Source organism: Myodes glareolus, chromosome 14, assembly GCF_982192425.1.
Source record: "Myodes glareolus chromosome 14, mMyoGla1.1, whole genome shotgun sequence".
NCBI lineage: Eukaryota > Metazoa > Chordata > Mammalia > Rodentia > Cricetidae > Myodes > Myodes glareolus.
Genome location: NC_142039.1, coordinates 73,910,098 through 73,921,506, shown reverse-complemented (window position 1 = coordinate 73,921,506; position 11,409 = coordinate 73,910,098). Strand labels below are relative to the sequence as shown.

Genomic DNA, 11,409 nt, shown 5'->3' with positions numbered 1-11,409 from the left:
TCCCCTTCACCCCCCCCCCCTCGCGACATAGTGCGCGAACGAGAGAGGAGGAGGGCGCTCCGGGCTACAGCGCTGCAGACGCCATTATCCTCTGTGCCTCCGCTGCACGTACGTCGCCGTCGTGCTCACCTCCCGCTCGCCTGCGGCCCCTCACGTAGGTGTCGGAGGGGACGGGGCCGTGGGGAAGCGGCGGGTCCGGGAAACGGGCGGGCGCCGCGGGACGGCCTGCGGCTCGGGCGGGAGCCCCAGCCCGGGTGGGTTGTCCCAGGCCCCGCGGCCTGCCAGCCCGAAGGGAGTCGCCGGCGGGAGGCGGGGTTCTGGGCGCCGTCATTGACGCGGCCGGGGACCAATCGCCGCGCGCTCGCGCCACCGCCGACTCCCGGGCAGCCAATGGGGCGCGGCGCCGAGGCGGGAGGGGGTGGGTCCTCGGCCTCTGTCTGGAGCAAAGACCGACCGTCGGAGGCGGCGCGGCGGCCGGGAGGCAACGGCAGACTCGGCGCGGTGAGCCCCTGGAGCCGGGCGAGTGGCGCGCGCGGTGGGGAGCGGGACTAGAGCCGCGGCGCGGCTGTCGGGAGGGGCTCGGGCCGGCGCTCGGTCCCCCGCCCGCCGGGGAACATTGCCCGGACTCCCCTCCCCCACGGCCGCCATTTCCCTGAGCGTGCCTCTGCAGTTGGCGTGCGCGCTGCTGCTGCTGCCGCTGCCGCCGCCGCCGCCGCCGCCGCCGTAGGCTCCGGGGAGCTCGTGAGCGGATGCCCGGGGGTCGGAGCTGGGGGGCGCCCGGGGTGGGAACGGCGCTGGAATGCAGGAGTCCCTCCTCGGCCGGGACCCCGATGGAACGAGAGCCGCCGCTTTGTCTCGAGCGAGCGGGCGGGCGGTGGGGGGAGGTGCGGGGGCCGAGCGAGCGGGCCCGCGTGCTGGGTTGGTGGGGGAGGGGGTCTCGCGCGCGCGGCGCCGCCTAGTCGCACGTAGTCGCCATTACGCGGGCCGCCATTTCCTGTCGGATCCGGGTGAGGAGAAAGGGAGGGAGGCGGGCGCTGCTCCGCTAGGCCACCGGCCGAGCCCGGGAGGGGAGGGCCGGGGCGGACCGTGGGCAGTGGGAGCACGCGAGCTTCCGCGCGGCCGAGCCCGCTCCAGCGAGCGGCTTTCGGGGACGTGGGCTCTACTCTCCTCGGTCGACCCTGCTGTCGTCCGCACCTGCATCCGTTTGCCGTCGTGGCTGCAGAGCTAGCCGAGCGGCCCTTAGCGACGCTAGCAGCCGGCGTTCGGGGTAGGGTGGGGTGGAGGAGGCGTAAGTGGGATTTGGTCTCGGCTTTGTTGTGGTGGCCGTTCGCTTGGTACGGCCACGAGAGGACCGGACCGATTGTGTCGCTTTGACTGCAGTCTTTAAGCTGTATTAGAGGTGAAATTGTTGGGAATTGTAGCCTTTTTAAAGCACCGTTTGCAACCATAGTGAATGGTGGTGGTTGAAGGCTCCGCTGGCTTTGCTGGAGAATGGCGCTGGTTTGAGTCTGGTCAGGGCTTTAGATTGCTCCCTGTGAGCGTTAAAAGTAACTTCTATTTGCCGTTATATTTGTAAACTTGGCAGATTTCATTGAAATGGTGTTGTCATTCGCAAACAGCCAAAATAATTTCAGTTACCTACTGGTCTTACAATAACACTAATTTTGTGCTGCGGTGCGGTCTTTCCCAGAATTAGCTTTGTGAACAAAATCTTAGGGCAGTTGACTTTCCAGTTGTAGTGAAATGAAGTAAGTTGTTGAGGACGCGATTCCTGAATTCCTTGGGGGAGATCCTTCTTTTCATGGTGGTGAGATGTAGTGAGTTGAACTGTTGTGTTTCATTGAGACAGTCCAAAAGCAATCCACCACTCTTGTTCCCCGCCTGAATTTTTTAGACTAGGAAGGAACAGCCCACTTCCTCAAATCAGACTTGCGACCCAGTAATAGTATTGAATAATAAAAGTAAAAACGTAGTTGATTTGTGTTTGTTTTTATAGACTGCTGCAGTTTCTGGAGTGTCAGTTCAGCGCTGCAAAGCTGTGTGTGTGTTCTGGAAGAACAGTCCCTTTTAAAGATTTTAAGCAAATAGTATTTGCTTTCCAATAAGCCAAATGTACTAGCTTCTTTATTTTTCTATAGGTTGGTGTATCCATTTAATTCAAGAAAATGGAGACCGAGCAGCCAGAAGAAACCTTCCCCAACACTGAAACCAATGGTGAATTTGGTGAGCTATTTTAATTATAAGCAATTTATGAATGTGTTGTTAGTTTCATTATGACAATAACTTTATGTGTGTGCTATGGTTACCTCTCACGTAACTATAATTTTGTAGTCGTGAGATTCTGTTAAATCTTGGTTTTTATGAACAAGAAGTAACCCCGTCTTGCACAGGTAACAACGAGTACAAATTGTTTTCACCCAAATTTTTAATCCTTTGAAGTATTTTGTTATGATCTTTGTTGTAAAGGGAAAAGACCAAGGAAACAGTGGGGACTTCATAAAGTGTATTTTAAAATACACTTACTTGAGTATATTTCTAATTCAAAATATGAACTTCCAATTTCTAGGTAAACGCCCTGCAGAAGATATGGAAGAGGAGCAAGCCTTTAAAAGATCTAGAAATACTGATGAGATGGTTGAACTGCGCATTTTGCTTCAGAGCAAGGTACAAATACAACTTGCTGTCATTTGAATTTTGGATATTTAAATTTTGTCCTTAAAATTACAATATTTCATTCTAAGTCCTAATCTGAATCCCAGGAATGCTTTTAGAACTTTCCACATTAAACGAAAGATTGAAAGATTTCATTGGTGAAGTTGACCTTAGCTCTTTATCCTTCCGTCCTCTGCCTTTGATTGCTGGCAGAACAGATGGGAGACTACAAGTTAGTTGGTTTGGCTCTTTATAAGCAGACTTGAGAACTCTGGGTAGTGCTCTAGTTCTGAAGGTGTGAAAGCCTTATTAAATGGCTTTGAAGAATGAGCAGGACTCTGGGCGTTGACAGTTTTATTTCCCTGGGGAACTAGTTTGATTTTAGTTACCTGATAACTTTGCTCAAGTCACAGTATAAAAGTATTTGCTGAATAGATTTTTGCCTGGTTTTCACAAGATAACGCTTGTAAAAGTATTGTGTACTTTCTAGAAACTTTACATTCATGTTTGGTGTTCTAAATATTCCATAGATTATATTGTAAAATTACTCATACTCAGTAAGTGGAATCTTGGTTTCCCTTTATTCTTAAGTAGATTCCCCATTGTGTGCAGACTTCGTTGTTAAAGTTTAAAAATACAGGTAGGAATAATAATTTTATGGAAATGCACAGTAATTTTTTGTCTTTCAGAATGCTGGGGCAGTGATTGGGAAAGGAGGCAAGAACATTAAGGCTTTGCGTACAGACGTAAGTATTAAACTACTAAACAAACATTCGTTGTCTGTTTCTAGAATTTTAAAGGTTCACATCTTAGAAATCACTGAATGTAACTACAAACCATTTGTAATTATTAATGGTCGTGTAGAGGATTTCTACTCTTTTAAAAGCTCTGATGGTGGAACGTATGTAATTAAATCTTTTCATTTTATGAGAAGGCCCTTCAAATTAATTCTCTTCAAATAAGACAAAACATCTTAATTAGAAATAGAGACAAAGTGTGAAAACCCTTAATTACATCATTCCTCTGTGTGAGAGAGGGAATTGGTATTACTCAACGCCATTGTGGATGGCTGATAAAAACAACTTTTCTTTTAAAAGACTTTCCATCTGTTCCACAGCTTGCAACATGGAGCTAATGTTAACTGATTTTTAAACATGAATAAAGAGTAATCTTGCCAGTCGAACTATCTGCCTAGAATTTGAGTCTTCATAATTTTAGTGGGTTGACTCTTGTGATTAGACACATTAAATGTTGGCAGCACCAGAAGTATGTGTGTATTTCTAGACCTTGATTGCACCAAAATTTCCTTACTTATCTCAGTAAAATAGAGGCGAATAGCTGTGTGGAGTACCTAACAGTATTTCATTTCTCTCGGTAACAGATCTTCGTGTTTCTCTTTATTGCTATAAACTTTAAATTTTGTTTTAATTTTTATAAACCCGCTTTTGAGATACAGGATTGTGTTTGACACCTCATGAAACCAAAACAGTCTTAACTAGTTGGGGGTTTGGTGTGGGAATTTTTGTTTTGTCTTTGAACCTCTTTCTCCTCTTAATCCAGATGTTCTGTATAATTATCTGGGTTATTTCCCCCATTTTCCTCAAGAATTTCAGTAAACTTTTGAGTCATGACAGGTTTTGTGTCTACCCTCACGAGCCAGCCTGCTACTGAAACATTTAAAAAAGAAAAAACAAAAACAAAACTAGAACCATCATTTAAGGTCCTTAAATGTTAAGCCACAGTCAGGTATAGAGAAGTCCATTATTGTGTTAGTCTTCAGAACAACTTAAGCTTGTTTCATTAATTGAGAGTATGAGTATAGTTTGTATTAAATTAAAATTTATTGCTTTTCCCCCTTTTCCCTCTCCTTGTTTTTTTGGCCATATATCTCCGTTGCCCATGTACTGGATCGACTTACCCCTGCGTTGCCCACCATGACGTTGGCCCATCCGCCCCTGAACGCCCATGTGAAAACCCTGGTTGGCTATGCCCAAAAATGTGCTCGTTGCCAAACGGGTACAATACTTGACAACTTCTGATTGAATGCCCATGCCCAATGCCAACATCCACGAACGCCAATGACCAATGCAGTACAATGCCAGTGTTTCAGTCCCAGACAGCAGTGGCCCCGAGCGGTATGTCCCAACAGTTTATGCCTCACTGCCTGATTAGAAAGAGAGAAATGTATTTTATTACCTGCCTTTTATATAATTAAATAGTATCCCCTTTAGACGGTGTATTGTTTTTCAAGTTTCTGTCTTATTTTCCCCATTAAGTCCTTTTGTCACTGAACTTTTACCGTGAGTTGCCCACCCAAACGATCCACTAATTTTATTTCGATGGAAGGAGCACAGCTTGAAGTGTTGCATATTTGCTGCATTGTAAATCAAACTGTTACCCAAATAGTCTCTCGCTCTGTCTTTGTGGCCCACCTTGCTTCCCAACATTGTCCGTTCATAATGTTTTCTGATGAAACGCTAACTGGTTCACTTTCCTTCACTTCTCATTTGTATTGTCTTTGTTTTGTCTTGCATTTGTATTTGTTTTCTTGCAGAGCCCATTAGTAGTCTAATTTCTAACTGGTATCCATAACCTTACTCCAGATACAATGTTCACCACTTGCATATTCCCCCACTTTACCCAAGAGAAGGTGTGCCAGTATTACCAATGTAACAGCGAGGGTGTCCTTAACTTGGTGGCGGGGAACATGAGAATTCAACTCTGCTTCAATTCTGGTCGATTATTGCCACTTAATCTGAGCCCTTCCAGCAGCCCATTCTCTCTGTCTCTCTCTCTCAAAGTCTTCTAATAATGTTATGTCTGTATTGGGCATAAAATAAAATGCATGTACAAAATTCATAAATAGGTTACTTTAAATGGGGACTTATTTAAAGTAAATGTGATGTTACTTCTCTAAAAGATGACAAAACTGCTGATGACCAAACTCATTTTTCTTTTCCACCTTTTTGTATTATGTGGTATTTGATATTTGGCAGCATACTGAGTATCAGTGCTGATATTGAAACGATTGGAGAAATTCTGAAGAAAATCATCCCTACCTTGGAAGAGGTAGGTTTCTTTTGTTATAATAAAAAGATGTTAGGCAAGTTGAGGGTCAGTGTTTAAGTTTTATTGGAGTGTACTGAGGGACGGGAGAGAAATTGAACAGTTCTGTAGCAGAAAATCATTTGTAGTATGTAACGTTCTCTATTTGTCTTTAAAATTCAGGCCGGCCACTCCTGGAATAGTAAATATCTGTGGTCATGTATTATGATTAAAAGGCCTTGATTTTAGGATCTGTTTTCTTAAGCTGACAATGTTGAAAAGTAAAGGGCAATTTAGATACATTTAAGGCAGTTTTGTTGTTTTTTTGTTTTTTTTTAAATAGGGAGAAAGGGTTTGTGTACAGTTCAGTTGCGGGGTTGTAGTCCATCTAAGGAAGTTTAGTTTGTCATGGCTCTTCGGTAGACAGGAAGCAGTGAACCCATGGGTAATGCTATTTGGCATTGAGAGTCTGAACATTTTATTTGCTGGGTATACATGGAGAAAGGATATTACTGTTAAATAAGCTGTTTTCTGGAATAGTAATATATTTTAAAATATGTTGTAGTAGCTTTACCAATATATGCGACAATAGCCTGATCACGCTAGACACTTAACCTATTATTCTTATTTTTCTACTTTCAGGGCCTGCAGTTGCCATCACCCACTGCAACCAGCCAGCTCCCGCTCGAATCTGATGCTGTGGAATGCTTAAATGTATGTCATAGTGCCATTGAACCCCACTGAAGTATGGAGCCTGGCCCATAGGATCGATTTGTTTTTAACATAGTGTGCTTTTCCCATCTCTATAGAAAAAGGCTTAAAAATATGATATATGAATGGTCTTACAACTCACTGTTGACCCTGCTCCATGCTGCAGTGGGAATTAACTACATTTGCAAAGTGCTTTGCAGTCATTTTTATTATGGTGTTATTTGAATGTTAATGATTTTGTGGTAACAGCGACATGCTAAATGGCTGCAGTGTGGGTATGGTGTTGCAGGACCTGAAAATAAAATAGTTTTTTAAGGTGGTGCAGATTGTCCTTTTTGGGCCTGGCTATTGAGGATAATAAGCACATAACTGGTAAAGTTATTGAGATATAAATTCAGGTTGCTTACTGCAGCAGTGCATTATGTTGTGCTTAAACATAAGCTGATAGTATGTCGGGAAGATAGTTATAAGAGAGTAAAATTGTGTATTTCTCCCTCCACAGTACCAACACTATAAAGGAAGTGACTTTGACTGCGAGTTGAGACTGTTGATTCATCAAAGTCTGGCAGGAGGAATTATTGGTGTCAAAGGTGCTAAAATTAAAGAACTTCGAGAAGTAAGGCATTATTTTGTTTGTATTGTTCCTTGCTGGATTTCATAATTTTCTGTGCAGAGTTGGTTCTTTGTGCTGTTCCCAAACCCCGTTGCTATTTACTTAGGTCTTAAAGTGACAAAACTAAATTGTTTTGTTAAACTTGTATCATTTCTAGGTGCTGTATATTTGACCACATTTTTTTATATTGGGAGTTATTGGGTTCATATGTCTGAAGTAGGGAGCCTGGATGTTGTTTGATGTGTTAACTTCCTCTGATGAATTTTCTTTGTGTGAATGTGTTACAGAACACTCAGACAACAATCAAGCTTTTCCAGGAATGCTGCCCTCACTCCACTGACAGAGTTGTTCTTATTGGAGGAAAGCCTGATAGGGTTGTAGAGTGCATCAAGATCATCCTTGACCTTATCTCTGAGGTATTGTTGGATTCAGTTTTTCACACTAGCAGAAATATGGCAGTATTTAATTTTGGCATTTCCGTGGGAGTTTGTTGCCAGCTTTAATAGAGGAATTTTGAAATCCTTTCCGTTATTGCCTCTTCCTATCTCTGCCTCTATTACCTTTTGAGGCTGGTTAATTGATAATTGAAATGGATTCATAAGACCAAGGCTCTTCAGTCTTTAAAGTGTTTTGTTTTTGTTTTTAGTCTCCCATCAAAGGACGTGCACAGCCTTATGATCCCAACTTTTATGATGAAACCTATGATTATGGTGGTTTTACAATGATGTTTGATGACCGCCGTGGACGTCCTGTGGGATTTCCCATGCGGGGAAGAGGTGGTTTTGACAGAATGCCTCCTGGTCGGGGTGGGCGTCCCATACCTCCCTCTAGAAGAGATTATGATGATATGAGCCCTCGTCGAGGACCTCCCCCACCTCCTCCTGGTCGTGGTGGCCGGGGTGGCAGCAGAGCTCGGAATCTTCCTCTTCCTCCACCACCACCTCCCCGAGGGGGGTAAGTTTTAGCCAAACAACAACATTAAAAGAAACTGCAATAAACGGGGTTGCCTTGGTGTGCGGCTAAAAGTATTATAACACGTTATGCTTACAGAGATCTAATGGCTTATGACAGAAGAGGAAGGCCTGGAGACCGCTATGATGGCATGGTAAGAATTTTGATTTATAAGGATATGTGTCTTGGTAAGAGACCTTTTAATCAAATATTTTGTGCAAGATTACACAGCCATCTTTGTTATTTGTGTAATACAGGTTGGATTCAGTGCTGATGAAACTTGGGACTCTGCAATTGACACATGGAGTCCATCAGAATGGCAGATGGCTTATGAACCACAGGTTGAGTATTAATAACGTTAATATAATTATCAGCAATATAATTTGCCTATTAGAAATAAATGGTCTGTGTGTGTCCCCGCTCCCTGATAATTTCTAGCTTCTTAGAAATCTGTGCATCTAAATCTTTAATTTGCTTAATGGAATAGCGTGGGTGTGGGTTGATATAGGGGGGAAGTTGGGGGTTTTTTGTGTGTTTTTTTTTTTTTTCCTAGGCTCTGGGTTTTGTTGGCTTTTGGGGCTTTGTTTTAGGAATATTGAAATAAGTAATTTTATTTTTCTTTGTTTTTAGGGTGGTTCTGGATATGGTAAGTTTCTTCTTTGTGAAATCAAATACTGTTTTTATACTTATTTTTCCAAGAACTTACTGCTCATTATTTAAATCAGATTATTCCTATGCAGGGGGTCGTGGTTCATATGGTGATCTTGGCGGACCTATTATTACCACACAAGTAACTATTCCCAAAGATGTAAGTATTTTTAATTCAGGAAACTTTCATTATTTTTTGTGATGGCTGCTGTTTCTGTAGATTTAGCAAAGACTTTCAATTTATGATTGGGATAAGGTTTAAGAATTTATGGGGAGTATGTTAAATCTAACAGCAGGTGGTGCCATTAATAAATATAGGTGGTTTGGGATTTCTGATTAGTTAAGGAAATGTTAAATTATAACATAATCCAAAATATAGTTCAGAAATTTAAGACTGCCATTCTATAAATGATCATTGATAAGGGATGAAGTTTTCCTTAAAGTTGTCATTAAGCTTGTATTTAAATATGTTTTCAGTTGGCTGGATCTATTATTGGCAAAGGTGGTCAGCGAATTAAACAAATCCGTCATGAGTCAGGAGCATCGATCAAAATTGATGAGCCTTTGGAAGGATCTGAAGACCGGATTATTACCATCACAGGAACACAGGACCAGATACAGAATGCACAGTATTTGCTGCAGAACAGGTCAGTCTGAGCTTCAGTTTGTGTTAGCACATGCACACTAAAACCTTTTAAAGAGCTCTTCTTCCCAACTGATTTTTCTTTTAGAAACCATGGTGTTTCCGTCACTTGGGGAATCTAACTTCTTAAACATCTTAATTAATAGCTCTGCCTTGATTTTCTTCTGTTTTCTTACTAAAAATGAAGACATTCAATACTAATCTTGCTGGAAGAAGCCTTAACCAAGCAAACTTCTCATTTCTCTGGTGAAAACTGCTGCCAAAACCACCACTTGTAATAAATTATACAGAGCCTGTAGAAAATGTAGAAGAGTCATTGGATGTTGGCCTAGTTCTGTGTGGAAGACTAGTGATTTTGTTGTTCTTAGCTAACTAAAACGACAACAAATCACAGTCTGCCATATGGCACAGGCCACCTCTGCAGGACATGATGGTGCTGGAAATCGCAGCATTTCACACCTGCCTCGCATGCCTTGTCCTTTCTACCAAGGATTAACAGCTTCTAGTCTCATCTTCTTACTCTGCACTACTGTCTAACATTTCTTGAGTTACATTGCTTTAATTTATAGTTGCTAGTGCTCTTTAAAATTCTTCTAGTTGTAATGGACGTGTTTATCATTTTAATTTAGCATTGAAATTGTCTTAATGTTGATTAAGATGTTTCGAACAAAAATTCTAATTCGTACTTTTTTTTCTTTTCTTTTATAGTGTGAAGCAGTATGCAGATGTTGAAGGATTCTAATGCAAGATATTTTTTCTTTTTTATAGTGTGAAGCAGTATTCTGGAAAGTTTTTCTAAGACTAGTGAAGAACTGAAGGAGTCCTGCATCTTTTTTTTTATCTGCTTCTGTTTAAAAAGCCAACATTCCTCTGCTTCATAGGTGTTCTGCATTTGAGGTGTAGTGTTGACAAGATGTATAATGTTTTAGTTACTTACAGGGTTGGGGGGAGGGCATGCAAAAACAAACATTAAAAATTTGAAACCGCAGCAGAGTGAGTGAATTTAATTTTTCTTTATTGTTGGTGGTTTTAAAAATTTCCCCCCGTGTAATTATTGTGAACACCTTGCTTTGTGGTCACTGTAACATTGGGGGGGTGGGACAGGGAGGAAAGTAATAGTCCACATGTCCCTGGCATTTGTTCAGAGCAGTGTGCAGAATGTAATGCTCTTTTGTAAGAAACGTTTTATGATTTTTAAAATAAATTTAGTGAATCTATTTTTGGTGGTCTTTTTTTTTTTAAGGCAATTTTCAAATGGTGGTTGAACTTTCCAGCCCACCCCTAAACTAAACACTAAGTTTGATTTTCAGCTCCTCTGTTGGATATAAGTGCACGCCTTGAACATAGGCAAAACACATTGGCAATTTCAGTTTGGGTGATTTTCTTAATGGTTGGAAAGATGTGGCTTGATAAATTTCCATCACATATTCATGCTTATAATAAGCTTGGGATTTTGTTTGTTTTTGCAAATGTTTGCCACTACTTTTCAGCAGTTTTCTATGTTAATGGGGAGAATTAAGGTGGGAAGCAATATTGCAAGAGTTAACCATCTTAAATATATGCCAGAAGCCTAATGGGCAGTGAGCTTTATTAATCAGAGTAACACTTGGTTATAGAAGTGGCTGATGCTGAGTAAATCCTGGTTATTTTTGTTAGATAATTTCTCACCTATAGACAAATTGTCAACCGCTTTAGTGTCTTGTTAGTTGAACTTTGTAAAAAAAATATATATACTTGTTTTTTCCATTGTATGCACAATGAAAGAAAAAGGATGTACCATTTCTCTGTTGTGTGTTGAATTATGTAGGAAATGTTTGTGAACGACTCAAAAAATGGAAAAAGTTCCTGTGGATGTTTTGTGTAGACTTGGCATCTGTATTGGTAGTTCAAAAATCCACATCTTAAATAAACTTCCATGATGTTAGTTTTGATGTGTGCCCAATTTGAAAGGGGGTTGACTGATACAAAGTTGGTTGAAGTGTTCCTCTTATAAGGAAATACAATAATCTTAAATTATATGGGTTTTCTTGGTGTGTGAAATGTTCTAGCACAGAGATATTCTGCTTAAGGGTGGCACATGAAAACAAGTTCTTTAGAGAAGCTGCTGATGCTAATTAGACCTCAGTGCTTGGTAATTTTGAGTAAA

The 11,409-nt window shown here is 41.8% G+C and overlaps 1 protein-coding gene across 5 annotated transcripts; it reads left to right on the top strand.

The window, feature by feature from the left end:
• Nucleotides 1-15: 15 nt before the first annotated feature.
• Hnrnpk (heterogeneous nuclear ribonucleoprotein K) lies at nt 16-11,187 on the top strand. 5 transcript variants are annotated; one of them, XM_085699629.2, is made up of 16 exons: nt 16-154; nt 2,139-2,223; nt 2,567-2,664; nt 3,342-3,398; nt 4,744-4,787; nt 5,649-5,721; nt 6,340-6,411; nt 6,911-7,024; nt 7,309-7,437; nt 7,668-7,975; nt 8,072-8,126; nt 8,230-8,313; nt 8,603-8,618; nt 8,698-8,780; nt 9,098-9,267; nt 10,032-11,187. In XM_085699629.2, the coding sequence occupies exons 2-16, from the start codon at nt 2,166-2,168 to the stop codon at nt 10,060-10,062; spliced, it is 1,392 nt and encodes a 463-aa protein (XP_085555755.1). In that variant the 5' UTR covers nt 16-154; nt 2,139-2,165; the 3' UTR covers nt 10,063-11,187. The 5 variants fall into 5 exon arrangements, with proteins under 5 accessions (XP_085555755.1, XP_085555753.1, XP_085555757.1 ...); XM_085699627.2 differs by having other exon boundaries at nt 9,972-11,187; XM_085699628.2 differs by lacking the exon at nt 16-154 and adding an exon at nt 384-501 and having other exon boundaries at nt 9,972-11,187.
• The last annotated feature ends 222 nt before the right edge of the window (nt 11,188-11,409 follow it).

Coding starts and splice junctions, on each gene's coding strand:
- Hnrnpk (XM_085699627.2), top strand. CDS start 2,166: ATGGAGACCGAGCAGCCAGAAGAAACCTTCCCCAACACTGAAACCAAT. Junction 7,438..7,667: donor TCCTTGACCTTATCTCTGAG/GTATTGTTGGAT, acceptor TTTTGTTTTTAG/TCTCCCATCAAAGGACGTGC. Junction 8,127..8,229: donor GAGACCGCTATGATGGCATG/GTAAGAATTTTG, acceptor TGTGTAATACAG/GTTGGATTCAGTGCTGATGA.